The sequence below is a fragment of the Mya arenaria genome, chromosome 10, assembly GCF_026914265.1.
Source record: "Mya arenaria isolate MELC-2E11 chromosome 10, ASM2691426v1".
Taxonomy (NCBI): domain Eukaryota; kingdom Metazoa; phylum Mollusca; class Bivalvia; order Myida; family Myidae; genus Mya; species Mya arenaria.
In genome coordinates, this window is record NC_069131.1 from 47,546,996 (window position 1) to 47,564,923 (window position 17,928).

Consider the following 17,928-nt stretch of genomic DNA (forward strand, 5'->3'; position numbering starts at 1 on the left):
CTAACAAGAAATAAAAGAAAAAGGACCCGTTTTGGTCCTGTGAACCAATTATATGTTTCCTGTGATTTATAGAGATATATCAGTGAAATACAAACTATATTTTAGTGTTTCAAATAGTGAAATATCATTTTGATATGTTTCACTGTTTATAAACGTAAGCCCGCTCTCAAATCCATATCATACGTCAGCGCACGGGACTGGGACACAGTTTCAACGACGCCATTTCCATAATGACGTACAACAAGACGCATTTCCTGGAAAAAATGCAATTAAATGTCATTTGGCAATGAACACAAACACACCAACAGCAGTTATCAGTATTATCAGTAATACAATAACTACAGGGACAAGCCATCTTAACTGCTCAAGTTTACCTCAACTGACTCCCTCATGCATGCGCGCAGGTAGTCTTAAGACCACAAACTCCAAAGAACTACTTCTATTCATTTCGTTTTAACTTATTTTTTAGTCTCAGTGCGCTCTATGTTTAGCAGAATGACATCGAAACCATAGAAATGGTTTGGTCGTGTTGCGTGTCTTAGTGTTAAAATAGTTGTATCTCAGGTTTCGCATTGCTAATGCTTCAAATACTAAATTGTAATTTACCTAATACACAATAACAAGATACTATTCATTTTATGATTTTAGGCGTTTATATTTCTAATGAGAAGTTTTCATTTTTGCATAAAAGCTTCGTTCCGGTGTATTCTTGGCATAGTTTTAGACATTAGGCTTTCAATTTATATAAACACACAAGCCCTGATACGACAGTGAGTCATGCATACGTTTGGTTAAGCAAAGTAGTTCGGATTAAACCTGTTAAACATCCAAAGAGTACGAAGCATTCATAGCAGCACTAGTACTGTTTCTACAAAGGTACTTACATTAAACATAAATAACATTAAATTTATCAATAAACTTTAAAAAGCACAATCCTATTCTCATTCATAAAAACTTGTTCCGATAATCTAAAAATAGTTTCTACATACATTAACTGACCACATGTTTGTCCTCACCGCGGGAAAACGACCATCTGATAGGCTCTGCATTTTAAAAGGTATAATTGCTAAAGTTGCTCGTAAAAATAAAATCATTTTCCTTAAAGAATTAAAACGTGTAAGTTCATAAAATTTGTCTAACGAATGTTATCTAATCAAAGCACCGAAAAACCTTTAGACGCGATTGAAATGAGCATTTACTGTAACTTCAAATACATGGGGATACGTCGACTGAATTGATATAAAGCTGTGCATTTTGAATGGAATCATTGCTTAAGTTGTTTGTAAAAAATGATTTTCCCTAAACAAAGCGTGTATGCTAATAAAAGGAAATTATATATATATATATATATATATATATATATATATATATATATATATATATATATTAAATGACAAAAAGGAGCCTAATTGTGCACCTTTTTGTGATAGTTACTTCTATTACAGCACAATACTCACTGCCAACATGCATATCACGTGACCTATTCTGCTCACTGTTCACATCCACAGCGTTGCGTTATTTCTTCTTTTTATCAAATGTGCATTTTTATTTTATCTCAAATGTGAATAATTTGACTGTAACTTTAAAAGGTGAACAATAAGTTTTGCTTTGACATGTATAACCAATCTCAGAGAAATACAATGTAACAGTGTAATATGGGTTTTATTCATAAGTTTTATACGTGTATACATCACGATATCTTCGAAATGGCACACCATTTTACAATGTAGACATACAGTCGTTCGTACAGATGATTCCTGCATATTGTTCTGCCGTACAATCTTCAGTGCCAAGTGTACTTGCAGTGCAATCAAGCAGGTGCTGTTCGCTCCCACCACAATTGACGTCATCTAGCCAGAAATCATCATCTGATGCGGCCTGAAATCTTCCCATCGCAACGGCGTGCCTAAAATGGAAATATATTCATTTATTATTGCTTGATTGTAAAGAGCTATGATCATTGAAAAAATGATTGATGACAGTATCTCTGAAAGTGTTAAAGCTGCACTCTCAAAGATTGACCATTTTAACAACTTTGTTTTTATTTTTTGTCTTGGAAAGAGCAAATTTTTGCGTAAAGCCAATAATATAAGATTGCTGACAAAATCGGATCGTAGACTTTTATATTTCCGTTCAAAAATTAATGTTTTATCATAAAATGAAGCTTTATGTGTTTTTCTTAAACCGTTAGTAACGGTTTAAGCCATAATCAATTTTTGAAGTTAAATATAAAAAATCTGCGATCTGACTTTTTATCAGCAGTATTATATACCTGGTTTCCATGGAGTTTCGCAAAAATTGGCTCGTTCCAAGACAAAAATAAAATATTTGTTAAAATGTTCAATCTGTGAGAGTGCAGCTTTAACTTTCGGGGATATATTTACAATGGACGCTATAAACCATCTGTGACATGGTCTCTTTTCAGATTCGACAACATTTGAGAAGAAAGATTTTAGGTCTTCGATTTAAATACTATTTTGGAAAATGGACAAAGTACACTGAAGACAATTTCAAAGGCTTCCCCTCCCTCGACTTACCCGACCAAAAAAATGCTTTTGCTAAAAGGGTGAGAAAATAAAACAGGTTTTTTATTTGTTTGCAGTAACCAAACTCGTAAGTATTATTTCATTTTTTATTTATTAATTCTTTTATTTCATTATTATTATTATTATTATTATTAGTAGTAGTAGTAGTAGTAGTAGTAGTAGTAGTAGTAGTAGTAGTAGTAGTAGTAGCAGCAGCAGCAGCAGCAGCAGCAGCAGCAGCAGCAGCAGCAGCAGCAGCAGCAGCAGAAGTAGTAGTAGTAGTAGTACTAGAAGGAGTAGTAGTAGTAATTATATTTAAATTTTAATTATAATTTGTGTGTGTGTGGGGGGGGGGGGGGGGGCACTTAAAGACCGATAAAGCTTGTTAAATCTCGACTGTAAAGGCATGAACCACTCTCATGTCCGCATCCTGGACAGAAACCAGTACTGTACGTGTCCTTTTTAAGAATGTATCCCTAGTTGGGATCGAACACAAGTCTTCCAGGGTGTGTGACGTACACATGTACTAGCTCACTCTAACACTAAACTAGTTTGAAGGATGTTGTAGAAATTGTGCTTACATTGTTCTTGTAGTCTGTAACGTGCCTTATTTTGTCGAGTATTGTTTAAAATACTAGTAATTGAAATAGTTTACACTGTAAATTGTCTCAATTCAAATACCACTTTACTAAAATGACATGAAGCACAAGAAAAGTGAATCATGTAAATACAATTAGTTAAAATTACTACTGCTGCTACTTGTGTGATGATTAAGATGATGATTTTGAATATACTGCTGCTGCTGGTGCTGCTGCTGATGATGGTGATGATGATGATGATGGTGGTGGTAGTGATGATGATTATGATGATGATGATGATGATGATGATGATGATGATGATGATGATGATGATGATGATGATGATAAACGAACACCAACAGTCTACCTAAATCCAAGCATTCTGCAGGCGACATGAAGGTTAGGCCAGCTAACCCATTCGTCAAAACACACTGGTCGCCATTCTCCACCGTTAAAAAGTTCAAGTCGTCCTTTGTTCGGCGCACAGACGCCGGTCCCTCCACCATCGCAGAGACGCCATGTATCCCCATCAACGGTTCTTTCTTGAGTACAACTACCAACGCCACATCGCAATGACACTAGAAAGAAAAACAGTTCCGCTCAAGCAAACATCGTCTGTATCTACCTCATGAAAGATGCAATGTAATGGAACTGAACCACAACCACACATGTATCGTTGTCTTGTGTTCCACACTTTCTAAAACAGTTATTTTATTATGTACATCTACCAACGTTGAAATTTAACTGAACTGTAGCATAACGTAACGTATAGCGTCATTTAAACTTGTGAATTGATGTTCTAGAACTAATCTCACATTCTGAGCGACATTTAGGCGGATTCGACCATGTTCCACCCGGCTGACACTGTACAAAGTTTTTAATACACGGATCGATTGAAGACCCCTCGGGACAGCCACACACCACTCGGTCGCCCACGTAGAATGGTGGGCCGGATCCGAGGATAGGGAACGATCCGCCACTGTCCGGTAACGTTTCTTGTGAACACGCTGTAGATAAATGAGTAAGGGTTAGTTCAAGCTTTGTAGATTCTTTTCTAAACTATACGGCATATTCTTTTATCAAAACCACCTTAACTAGAAAGATAAATGTTATTTAAGAATATAATGTGAAAAATATAAGTTCATAAATGCAAATAAAACACATGTTCATATAAAAGTTTCACCCCCCACCCCCCACCCCCGCTCGTTCTGTCCGCAATTATTATTACCTGTATTATGTTTAGTAATATTTCTTTTAAGATAATCTATTGACTTAGACTGGCGAACAGTCAGTATCAATCACTACTAGATAACTACAAAATAGCGGAAGGGGGGGGGGGGTCAAGGTTAGTGTTCACTTATTAAGATTGTTTTATACACACTGACAAATAAGAGCGAGATTCTTCAAAGCGCAGACTGAATCCAAATGATGAAATTGTCTGATTGAAACTATGTTGCAGAAGTAGTCCTGTAGTAACCACGAATAAGCATAGTTAATTAATATATATATATATATATATATATATATATATATATATATATATATATATATATATATATATATATATATATATATATATATATACGGATAAGAGGATTTATTTTTTCACGTGTTATCCATCTGCGATCAGCACATATCCGTTAACTTACTTTCTATGCATATCACCTCTCCGGTCCAGAAGCCATCTTCTCCACACACCACTGTGTTGCTACAGTTTGGTCCTATTGCATATCCAGTTGCGCACGTATATTGTATTACACTGCCTACGAAAGATTTACCAGGTACTGGATCTGCGTTGTCAAAAGTCGGCGTGGGCGAACAAGCTATATAGAAGAATGATAAACCATTAGGCTTTGTGTGTGATTTATATATAAATAAAGCACATATCATTACTCTTTGAAAATCTTCGAAAGCACATAACAAATCTAAAATATAAAAAGAAGAGTCTGTCGATGAGATTGTTAATTGAGAGCAATGGTTCGAGAAACATTGTCAACACCTCCAACTATCAATTTGAGAAACTCATAAAGTCACATTCAATGATCCCGAAATGTCAGATAATAATTAACTGGCGAGAGGAACTAACCCCTCTTTACACCAACTAGATAGTGGCGAGAAGATCTAACCCCTCTACACACCAACTAGGTATTGGCGAGAAGATCTAACCCCTATATACACCAACTAGGTAGTGGTGAGAAGATCTAATCCCTCTATACACCAATTAGGTAGTGGTGAGAAGATCTAACCCCTCTATACACCAACTAGATAGTGGCGAGAAGATCTAACCCCTCCATACACCAGTTAGATAGTGGCGAGAAGATCTAACCCCTCTATACACCAACTAGATAGTGGTGAGAAGATCTAACCCCTCTATACACCAACTAGATAGTGGTGAGAAGATCTAACCCCTCTATACACCAACTAGGTAGTGGCGAGAAGATCTAACCCCTCTATACACCAACTAGGTAGTGGCGAGAAGATCTAACCCCTCTATACACCAACTAGATAGTGGTGAGAAGATCTAACCCCTCTATACACCAACTAGATAGTGGCGAGAAGATCTAACCCTTATATACACCAACTAGATAGTGGTGAGAAGATCTTACCCCTATATACACCAACTAAGTAGTGGCGAGAAGATCTAATCCCTCTATACACAAACTAGGTAGTGGCGAGAAGATCTAACCCCTCTATACACCTTCTAGGTAGTGGCGAGAAGATCTAACCCCTCTATACACCAACTAGGTAGTGGCGAGAAGATCTAACCCCTCTACACACCAACTAGATAGTGGCGAGAAGATCTAACCCCTCTATACACCAACTAGGTAGTGGCGTGAAGATATAACCCCTCAATACACCAACTAGATAGTGGCGAGAAGATATAACCCCTCCATACACCAACTAGATAGTGGCGGGAAGATATAACCCCTCCATACACCAACTTGGTATTGGCGAGAAGATATAACCCCTCCATACACCAACTAGGTAGTGGCGAGAAAATGTAACCCCTCTATACACCAACTAGATAGTGGTGAGAAGATCTAACCCCTCTATACACCAACTAGGTAGTGGCGTGAAGATATAACCCCTCAATACACCAACTAGATAGTGGCGAGAAGATATAATCACTCCATACACCAACTAGATAGTGGCGGGAAGATATAACCCCTCCATACACCAACTTGGTATTGGCGAGAAGATATAACCCCTCCATACACCAACTAGATAGTAGCGAGAAGATATAACCCCTCCATACACCAACTTGGTAGTGGTGAGAAGATATAACCCCTCTATACACCAACTAGGTAGTGGCGAGAAGATATAACCCCTATATACACCAACTAGGTAGTGGCGTGAAGATATAACCCCTCTATACACCAACTAGATAGTGGCGAGAAGATATAACCCCTCCATACACCAACTTGGTAGTGGTGAGAAGATATAACCCCTCTATACACCAACTAGGTAGTGGCGAGAAGATCTAACCCCTCTATACACCAACTAGGTAGTGGCGTGAAGATATAACCCCTCAATACACCAACTAGATAGTGGCGAGAAGATATAACCCCTCCATACACCAACTAGATAGTGGCGGGAAGATATAACCCCTCCATACACCAACTTGGTATTGGCGAGAAGATATAACCCCTCCATACACCAACTAGATAGTAGCGAGAAGATATAACCCCTCCATACACCAACTAGGTAGTGGCGAGAAGATATAACCCCTCTATACACCAACTAGGTAGTGGCGAGAAGATCTAACCCCTATATACACTAACTAGGTAGTGGCGAGAAGATCTAACCCCTCCATACACCAACTAGATAGTGGTGAGAAGATCTAACCCCTATATACACCAACTAGGTAGTGGCAAGAAGACCTAACCCCTATATACACCAACTAGGTAGTGGTCAGAAGATCTAGCCCCTCTATACACCAACTAGATAGTGGCGAGAAGATTTAACTCCTCTATACACCAGATAGGTACTGGTGAGAAGATCTAGTCCCTATATACACCAACTAGGTAGTGGCGAGGAGTTCTAACCCCTCCATACACCAACTAGGTAGTGGCGAGAAGATCTAACCCCTATATACACCAACTAGGTAGTGGCGAGAAGATCTATCCCCTATATACACCAACTAGGTTGTGGCGAGAATATCTAAACGCTCTATACACCAACTAGGTAGTGGCGAGAAGATCTAACCCCTTCCATACACAAACTAGGTAGTGGCGAGAAGATCTAACCCCTCTGTACACCAACTAGATAGTGGCGAGAGGATCTAACCCCTCTTTACACCAACTAGATAGTGGCGAGAAGATCTAACCCCTCTATACACCAATTAGGTAGTGCTGAGAAGATCTAACCCCTCTATACACCAACTAGATAGTGGCGAGAAGATCTAACCCCTCCATACACCAGCTAGATAATGGCGAGAAGATCTAACCCCTCCATACACCAACTAGATAGTGGCGAGAAGATCTAACCCCTCCATACACCAACTAGGTAGTGGTGAGAAGATCTAACCCCTCTATACACCAACTAGGTAGTGGCGAGAAGATCGTACCCCTATATACACCAACTAGGTAGTGGCGAGAAGATCTAATCCCTCTATGCACAAACTAGGTAGTGGCGAGAGGATCTAACCCCTCTATACACCAACTAGGTAGTGGCGAGAAGATCTAACCCCTATATACACCAATTAGGTAGTGGCGAGAAGATCTAATCCCTCTATACACAAACTAGGTAGTGGCGAGAAGATCTAACCCTTATATACAACAACTAGGTAGTGGTGAGAAGATCTAACCCCTCTATACACCAACTAGGTAGTGGCGAGAAATCTAACCACTATATACACCAACTAGGTAGTGGCGAGACGATCTAACCCTTATATACACCAACTAGGTATTGGCGAGACGATTTAACCCCTTCATTCACCAACTAGGTAGTGGCGAGAAGATCTAGCCCCTCTATACACCAACTAGGTAGTGGCGAGAAGATATCACTCCTTCATTCACCAACTAGGTAGTGGCGAGAAATCTAACCACTATATACACCAACTAGGTAGTGGCGAGACGATCTAACCCTTATATACACCAACTAGGTAGTGGCGAGACGATCTAATCCCTCTATACTCAAACTAGGTAGTGGCGAGAGGATCTAACCCCTCTATACACCAACTAGGTAGTGGCGAGAAGATCTAACCCCTATATACACCAATTAGGTAGTGGCGAGAAGATCTAATCCCTCTATACACAAACTAGGTAGTGGCGAGAAGATCTAACCCTTATATACAACAACTAGATAGTGGTGAGAAGATCTAACCCCTCTATACACCAACTAGGTAGTGGCGAGAAATCTAACCACTATATACACCAACTAGGTAGTGGCGAGACGATCTAACCCTTATATACACCAACTAGGTATTGGCGAGACGATTTAACCCCTTCATTCACCAACTAGGTAGTGGTGAGAAGATCTAGCCCCTCTATACACCAACTAGGTAGTGGCGAGAAGATATCACTCCTTCATTCACCAACTAGGTAGTGGCGAGAAGATCTAACTTTTATATACACCAACTAGGTAGTGGCGAAAAGATCTAACTCTTATATACACGAACCAGATAGTGGCGAAAAGATCTAACCCTTATATACATCAACTAGGTAGTGGCGAGAAGATCTAACCCCTCTATACACCAACTAGAGAGTGGCGAAAAGATCTAACCCTTATATACACCAACTAGATAGTGGCGAGAAGATCTAACCCCTCTATACACCAACTTGGTATTGGCGAGAAGATCTAACCCCTCTATACACCAACTAGATAGTGGCGAGAAGATCTAACCCCTTTCATACACCAACTAGGTAGTGGCGAGAAGATCTAACCCCTATATACACCAACTAGGTACTGGCGTGAAGATATAACCCCTCCATACACCAACTAGGTATTGGCGAGAATATATAACCCCTCTATACATCAACTAGATAGTGGCGAGAAGATCTAACCCCTCTATACACCAACTAGGTAGTGGCGAGAAGATCTAACCCCTCTATACACCAACTAGGTAGTGGCGAGAAGATCTATCCCCTAAATACACCAACTAGATAGTGGCGAGAAGATCTAACCCCTTTCATACACCAACTAGGTAGTGGCGAGAAGATCTAACCCCTCTATACACCAACTAGGTATTGGCGAGAAGATCTAACCCCTCTATACACTAACTAGATAGTGGCGAGAAGATCTAACCCCTTTCATACACCAACTAGGTAGTGGCGAGAAGATCTAACCCCTCTATACACCAACTAGGTATTGGCGAGAATATATAACCCCTCTATACACCAACTAGGTATTGGCGAGAATATATAACCCCTCTATACACCAACTAGGTATTGGCGAGAATATATAACCCCTCTATACACCAACTAGGTATTGGCGAGAATATATAACCCCTCTATACACCAACTAGGTATTGGCGAGAATATATAACCCCTCTATACACCAACTAGGTATTGGCGAGAATATATAACCCCTCTATACACCAACTAGGTATTGGCGAGAATATATAACCCCTCTATACACCAACTAGGTAGTGGCGAGAAGATATAACCCCTCTATACACCAACTAGATAGTGGCGAGAATATATAACCCCTCTATACACCAACTAGGTAGTGGCGAGAATATATAACCCCTCTATACACCAACTAGGTAGTGGCGAGAATATATAACCCCTCTATACACCAACTAGGTATTGGCGAGAATATATAACCCCTCTATACACCAACTAGGTATTGGCGAGAATATATAACCCCTCTATACACCAACTAGGTAGTGGCGAGAAGATCTAACCCCTCTATACACCAACTAGGTAGTGGCGAGAAGATCTAACCCCTCTATACACCAACTAGGTAGATAGTGGCGAGAAGATATAACCCCTATATACACCAACTAGATAGTGGCGAGAAGATATAACCCCTATATACACCAACTAGATAGTGGCGAGAAGATATAACCCTTCTATACACCAACTAGATATTGGTGAGAAGATATAACCCCTATATACACCAACTAGGTAGTGGCGAGAAGATATAACCCTTCTATACACCAACTAGATATTGGTGAGAAGATATAACCCCTATATACACCAACTAGATAGTGGCGAGAAGATATAACACTTCTATACACCAACTAGATATTGGTGAGAAGATATAACCCCTATATACACCAACTAGGTAGATAGTGGCGAGAAGATATAACCCCTCTATACACCAACTAGATAGTGGCGAGAAGATATAACCCCTATATACACCAACTAGATAGTGGCGAGAAGATATAACCCTTCTATACACCAACTAGATATTGGTGAGAAGATATAACCCCTATATACACCAACTAGGTAGTGACGAGAAGATATAACTCCTCCATACACCAACTAGATATTGGTGAGAAGATATAACCCCTCTATACATCAACTAGATAGTTGCGAGCAGTTATAACTCCTCTAAACGCGATCTCGATATTTGCGAGAAGATAAAGTCTTTGTATACGTCAACTAGGAATTTGCAGAAAGACATAAATGGCGCTCTTTATGTGGCAGAATGACGCCGGTGAAGAGTCCTATTTAATTTGGATATTTTTACGAATAGCACATTACAGACACTATCTGACAAGTTTACATAACTCATACTTTACGTTTAAAATCGAAAGAGAATTAGAACCATTCTGATGTTATTTGATTTGTGTTCTAGGCATCCACCTTCATTACTGTGGTACATATGCTGGTGGTGCATTGCACGAATAATTCATACGAATAATTTAAATATTTGAACATTTTGTGTAAAATGTAAAATAAATAGTTTATACTTTTTTTGCATTCAAGCAATGGTCCCCACGTGGCGTCACTAAGGCATACGACTCTTCCGCCATTGTCTAAACTGTCTAGTAGATATCCATTCGAACAGACATACTCCAAGACTGAGCCTACCGAGGAAACAGACGGTTGCGAAGGAAACACACCGGAAACAAATGGAAGAGTTGGAGGTGCGCTACCTGTAAATGAATAAACACGCTACAAGACCATTCCACGGGAAGCTCGGAAATCGACGAACATTTTCAGATTGTAGCCATTACCATTAGGATTAAACAACTGTATGTTTGAGCTAGGTTGATAGTAAAATTGTTTTACGTATTCATTGTTTGATTATTGGACAGTATTGCTTAAAGCTTCACTCTCACAGATTGAACGTTTTGACAACTTCTTTATTTTTTGTCTTGGAACGAGCCATTTTTTTGCGAAAATCCATAAATATATTTTGGCGCTTTTTTATTGCGGAATTGACCACGTAGCTATAAATTGTTGCTGTTGTCTATTAAGGCTGATATATTGTTATCTGTACACAAAATTATCGGCTCTTTTTGTTTTGATTTTTGCATTAACCTTAATTGTGGCCCTTTAAATACGGTATGAATTAGTACAATAAATCACTTCAAACAACCTATCAGAACCAATGCCTCTACTCCGTTTTGTTAGCCTACGATACTGAGTTGAGCCATATATTTGGCTGTGACGTCATACCTAATGATCTATTTGCCTGAGTGTTAACGATACACCGTAAACGGGTTAAAGACCATGTATTACATATAACACTTACTTCTTCACATACAGTCGCTCCCTTTAAATAAAGTGATTTATTATCTCCAAATTATTTAAACGCAGTATAATTTATGACGTCTGCCTTGAAACTATTTTGCCAACTAGTACTTTTTCTGGAATCCATTATGCTTCAACCAAATATGAGTGAAATTTAAAGAAGCTTGCATGTAACCTGGCCAAATTCCTTTGGATAGTTGCTTAATACACCGGTAATTGGTACATCCAGGATACTATACTATGAAGAAAAGTCGAGAAAAAAAGAAAATACAAATAAGTTTTTGTTTTAAGCGCACTACTGAAAATATAATTATATGTGCCCGTAGTCCAAAGGGTGAATGGTTCGGTATGCGGACACATACAAGTATTTTATGCCTTGGGACAAATCATTGATTGATCTCAATCAATGTTAGAATCAGTTCTTTGATGTATATACATACAAATATTAGTTTTACAAATTATTTATTTTTTAAGATTATTTTCATTACTAGAATGTAATTCCTACACTTAGCGAGGCACTGCGGATCTCCAAACCAGGTCGCATCATCCATACAGACAATGAAGTTATTTGCAGTGTTGTCAAAGTCACTGTTACAAGTGTAGGTGACAATTGCGCCGGTGAAGTATGGGGGTGGCTGGCTGACCGGAGAAGCATTGGCAACAGTCGGCAAGACTTCGCCGCATACTAAATCAGAAAGCGTTGGCTTTTTTTAAATAAACAAATCTTTTTAGGTTGGTACTGAACATGAAAAACATAGGTATTAATCGGCAGTGCACTAAGCAAATACAAGAATAGTAATCCCATAAAGTGTTACTTTTACTGCATAATGCAATATTTTCAAAACATGTTTAATTCAACTGTATATACTGGGTACATGTTCCTTTGATAATATACACTTACCGCGATGACAGATAGGAGATGTGCTCCATGTTCCGTCGGACTGGCAAGCCACAAGGTTGTGGCCCTTGAAGGCGGTCCCAACAATGCACGTGTAACTCACTATGTCGCCGACGGTGTACGGCGCCATTGCATCAACGGCGTACCCAAACGGTATGACGGGTGGATCACCGCCTACAAGCATTCAAACATCAATCAAACTGTACTCAAAGCATCACCAAACGATATGACGGGCGGGTCACCGCCTGCAAGCATTAAACATTAAACAGACTGCACTAACAGCATCTCCAAACGGTATGATGGCACGCCACCGCCTACAAGCATTCAAACATGAATCAAACTTCGCTCAAAGCGGCTCCAAATGTTATGACGGCCGGGTCACCATCTTAGGCAACCAATTACCCAAACTTTAAGAGGGGCGGTTCACAAACTACAAGCAATGAAATACCCAAGACATGACGGGAAGGAACTCACCATACTTAAAGCATTCAAATAAGAATCAAATTGTACTCAGAATAGCATGGCGGCGTTCTTGGGTTCAAAACTCAATACAACAACAGACATAGCAATAAATAGTAGTAATACTCCGCTCTAATGCGTATTATGCGACACCATAATTATTACTACCATATAAAAGAGACGAAATCAAGGCGCCAAAGTATCACTTATCTTTACCACGTACAGTCGGCTCAAAAAGGCTAGCCAGTGATTAATGGTGGAAAATGAAAATCAATAATTAATTCGTACATTTTGGCACACATGTAGGTTCGCCGGACCAAGAGCCGTCGGGCATACAGGTAATGAAATTGGTTCCTGTCGGGTCGTTCACGTATTTTCCAGTGCAACGGTAGAGGATAACATGTCCGCTGGTGTATGGAGGGCTGCGTGAGGTTGGTGCGGTGTTTGCAAATACGGGCAGCATGGAAGAGCATGCTGAAAAACAAAAAATATTCAGTCTTATTAAACAGGTCAACAATTCATTCGTGGCTTCGACGCTCAGGGAATATAAATTAAAGTGGCACAATATAAGTTGATGCACAAAATATCTTCTTTTAATTTTAATGCATTATTATGTTTAACTCCTATGACTTTAGTGATCAAAACAAACAAAAACAAATGATAAGTGTACAGATAACGAATATTAGCTTTTATAAAAAAAAATCATGTAGAAGCTGCGTTTCCATGAATTCACCCGGTAAAAAAGCACCAACATATCGTTTACATTAGTATATGTTATCATGAATTGAAACTAAAAACCTATATTGTGTCCCTTTAAGACTCACTCGGTATTTTATCACACACTGCCATTTTACACGGAAATAATGTATAAACTTCTCTATTTTACCCTTTAAACAAACGGGGGCTTGGCTCCAGGTCCCGTCTGATTGACATACGACCAAACTGTTTCCATCGAGGGTGTATCCTGCCGAGCACCCATAGCGAACCACGCTACCCACAATGTAATGAGATGTATGTGTTTTGCTGGTGGCAAACGCTACCATTGGGGGTGTTGGACCTAGAAGGTAAGTAACATTATCTTTTATTTCTGAAAGAGTATCGGGGTGTTATCTCCTCGCAAACGCTTTCGGAACTAGAAGAAAAGAAAAGAAAAGGATTTGTATTATTATTGAGTCGTTCGTTTTAAACGCTTACTGAGGGTGCCGGACCTAGAAGGACGGACAGTTTGATTACTGGATAAGTATATGTTGTTGGTAGACGCTCATGGCAAACGCTTCCATTGGCGATGCCGGACCTAGAAGGACGGACAGTTTGATTACTGGCTAAGTATATGGTTGTTGGTAGACGATTGTGGCAAACGCTTCCTTTGGCGGTGCCGGACCTAGAAGGACGGATAGTTTGATTACTGGCTAAGTATATGGTTGTTGGTAGACGCTTGTGGCAAACGCTTCCATTGGCGATGCCGAACCTAGAAGGACGGACAGTTTGATTACTGGCTAAGTATATGGTTGTTGGTAGACGCTCATGACAAACGCTTCCATTGGCGGTGCCGGACCTAGAAGGACGGACAGTTTGATAACTGGCTAGGTATATGGTTGTTGGTAGACGCTCATGACAAACGCTTCCATTGGCGGTGCCGGGCCTAGAAGGACGGACAGTTTGATTACTGGCTAAGTAAATAGTCGTTAGTTTGATTACTGGCTAAGAATATGGTTGTTGGTAGACGATTGTGGCAAACGCTTCCATTGGCGGTGCCGGACCTAGAAGGACGGATAGTTTGATTACAGGCTAAGTATATGGTTGTTGGTAGACGCTCATGACAAACGCTTCCATTGGCGGTGCCGGGCCTAGAAGGACGGACAGTTTGATTACTGGCTAAGGATATGGTTGTTAGTTTGATTACTGGCTAAGTGTAGGGTTGTTGGAAGACGCTTGTGGCAAACGCTTCCATTGGCGGTGCCGAACCTAGAAGGACGGACAGTTTGATTACTGGCTAAGTATATGGTTGTTTGTAGACGCTTGTGGATAACGCTTCCATTGGCGGTGCCGGACCTAGAAGGACGGACAGTTTGATTATTGGCTAAGTATGTGGTTGTTTGTAGACGCTCATGGCAAACGCTTCCATTGGCGGTGCCGGACTAAGAAGGACGGACAGTTTGATTACTGGCTAAGTATATGGTTGTTGGTAGACGCTTGTGGCAAACGCTTCCATTGGCGGTGCCGAACCTAGAAGGACGGACAGTTTGATTACTGGCTAAGTATATGGTTGTTGGTAGACCCTTGTGGCAAACGCTTCCATTGGCGGTGGCGAACCTAGAAGGACGGACAGTTTGATTACTGGCTAAGTATATGGTTGTTGGTAGACCCTTGTGGCAAACGCTTCCATTGGCGGTGCAGGACCTAGAAGGACGGACAGTTTGATTACTGGCTAAGTATATGGTTGTTGGTAGACGTTCGTAGCAAACGCTTCCATTGGCGGTGCCGAGCCTAGAAGGACGGACAGTTTGATTACTGGCTAAGTATATGGTTGTTGGTAGACGTTCGTAGCAAACGCTTCCATTGGCGGTGCCGAGCCTAGAAGGACGGACAGTTTGATTACTGGCTAGGTATATGATTGTTGGTAGACGCTCACGCCAAACGCTTCCATTGGCGATGCCGGACCTAGAAGGATGGACAGTTTGATTACTGGCTAAGAATATGGTTGTTGGTAGACGCTTGTGGCAAACGCTTCCATTGGCGGTGCCGAACCTAGAAGTACGGACAGTTTGATTACTGGCTAAGTATATGGTTGTTGGTAGACGCTTGTGGCAAACGCTTCCATTGGCGGTGCCGGGCCTAGAAGGACGGACAGTTTGATTACTGGCTAAGAATATGGTTGTTGGTAGACGCTTATGACAAACGCTTCCATTGGCGGTGGCGGACCTAGAAGGACGGACAGTTTGATGACTGGCTAAGTATATGGTTGCTGGCAGACGCTCATGGAAAATGCTTCCATTGGCGGTGGCGGACCTAGAAGGACGGACAGTTTGATTACTGGCTAAGTATATGGTTGTTGGTAGACGCTTGTGGCAAACGCTTCCATTGGCGGTGCCGGGCCTAGAAGGACGGCCAGTTTGATTACTGGCTAAGTATATGGTTGTTGGTAGACGCTCATGACAAACGCTTCCATTGGCGGTGATGGACCTAGGAGGACGGACAGTTTGATTACTGGCTAAGCATATGGTTGTTGGTAGAGGCTTGTGACAAACGCTTCCATTGGCGGTGCCGAACCTAAAAATACGGACAGTTTGATAACTGGCTAAGTATATGGTTGTTGGTAAACGCTTGTGGCAAACGCTTCCATTGGCGGTGGCAGACCTAGAAGGACGGAAATTTTGATTACTGGTTGAAGTATATGGTTGTCGGTAGACGCTTGTGGCAAACGCTTCCATTGGCGGTGCCGGACCTAGAAGGACGGACAGTTTGATTACTGGCTAGGTATATGGTTGTTGGTAGACGCTCATGACAAACGCTTCCATTGGCGAAGCCAGACCTAGAAGGACGAACAGTTTGATTACTGGCTAAGTATATGGTTGCTGATAGACTGTGTGGCAAACGCTTCCATTGGCGGTGCCGGACCTAGAAGGACGGACAGTTTGACCTAGAAGTACGGACAGTTTGATTACTGGCTAAGTATATGGTTGTTGGTAGAGGCTTCTGACAAACGCTTCCATTGGCGATGCCGGACCTAGAAGGACGGACAGTTTGATTACTGGCTAAGTATATGGTTGTTGGTAGACGCTTGTGGCAAACGCTTACATTGGCGGTGCCGGACCTTGAAGTACAGACAGTTTGATTACTGGCTAAGTATATGGTTGTTGGTAGACGCTCATGACAAACGCTTCTATTGGCGGTGCCGGACCTAGAAGGACGGACAGTTTGACCTAGAAGTACGGACAGTTTGATTACTGGCTAAGGATATGGTTGTTAGTTTGATTACTGGCTAAGTGTAGGGTTGTTGGAAGACGCTTGTGGCAAACGCTTCCATTGGCGGTGCCGAACCTAGAAGGACGGACAGTTTGATTACTGGCTAAGTATATGGTTGTTTGTAGACGCTTGTGGATAACGCTTCCATTGGCGGTGCCGGACCAAGAAGGACGGACAGTTTGATTACTGGCTAAGTATGTGGTTGTTTGTAGACGCTCATGGCAAACGCTTCCATTGGCGGTGCCGGACTAAGAAGGACGGACAGTTTGATTACTGGCTAAGTATATGGTTGTTGGTAGACGCTTGTGGCAAACGCTTCCATTGGCGGTGCCGAACCTAGAAGGACGGACAGTTTGATTACTGGCTAAGTATATGGTTGTTGGTAGACCCTTGTGGCAAACGCTTCCATTGGCGGTGCCGAACCTAGAAGGACGGACAGTTTGATTACTGGCTAAGTATATGGTTGTTGGTAGACCCTTGTGGCAAACGCTTCCATTGGCGGTGCAGGACCTAGAAGGACGGACAGTTTGATTACTGGCTAAGTATATGGTTGTTGGTAGACGTTCGTAGCAAACGCTTCCATTGGCGGTGCCGAGCCTAGAAGGACGGACAGTTTGATTACTGGCTAAGTATATGGTTGTTGGTAGACGTTCGTAGCAAACGCTTCCATTGGCGGTGCCGAGCCTAGAAGGACGGACAGTTTGATTACTGGCTAGGTATATGATTGTTGGTAGACGCTCACGCCAAACGCTTCCATTGGCGATGCCGGACCTAGAAGGATGGACAGTTTGATTACTGGCTAAGAATATCGTTGTTGGTAGACGCTTGTGGCAAACGCTTCCATTGGCGGTGCC

The 17,928-nt window shown here is 41.2% G+C and overlaps 1 protein-coding gene across 1 annotated transcript; it reads right to left on the reverse strand.

The window, feature by feature from the left end:
* Window positions 1-1,719: 1,719 nt before the first annotated feature.
* LOC128204755 (sushi, von Willebrand factor type A, EGF and pentraxin domain-containing protein 1-like) lies at window positions 1,720-14,151 on the reverse strand. The gene is made up of 8 exons (XM_052906160.1): window positions 13,995-14,151; window positions 13,445-13,582; window positions 12,653-12,823; window positions 12,257-12,436; window positions 4,753-4,926; window positions 3,919-4,110; window positions 3,518-3,656; window positions 1,720-1,906 (listed from the first exon to the last, which is right to left on the reverse strand). Exons 1-8 carry the CDS (start codon window positions 14,149-14,151, stop codon window positions 1,720-1,722), a joined length of 1,338 nt encoding a protein of 445 aa, XP_052762120.1.
* Between the last annotated feature and the right edge of the window lie 3,777 nt (window positions 14,152-17,928).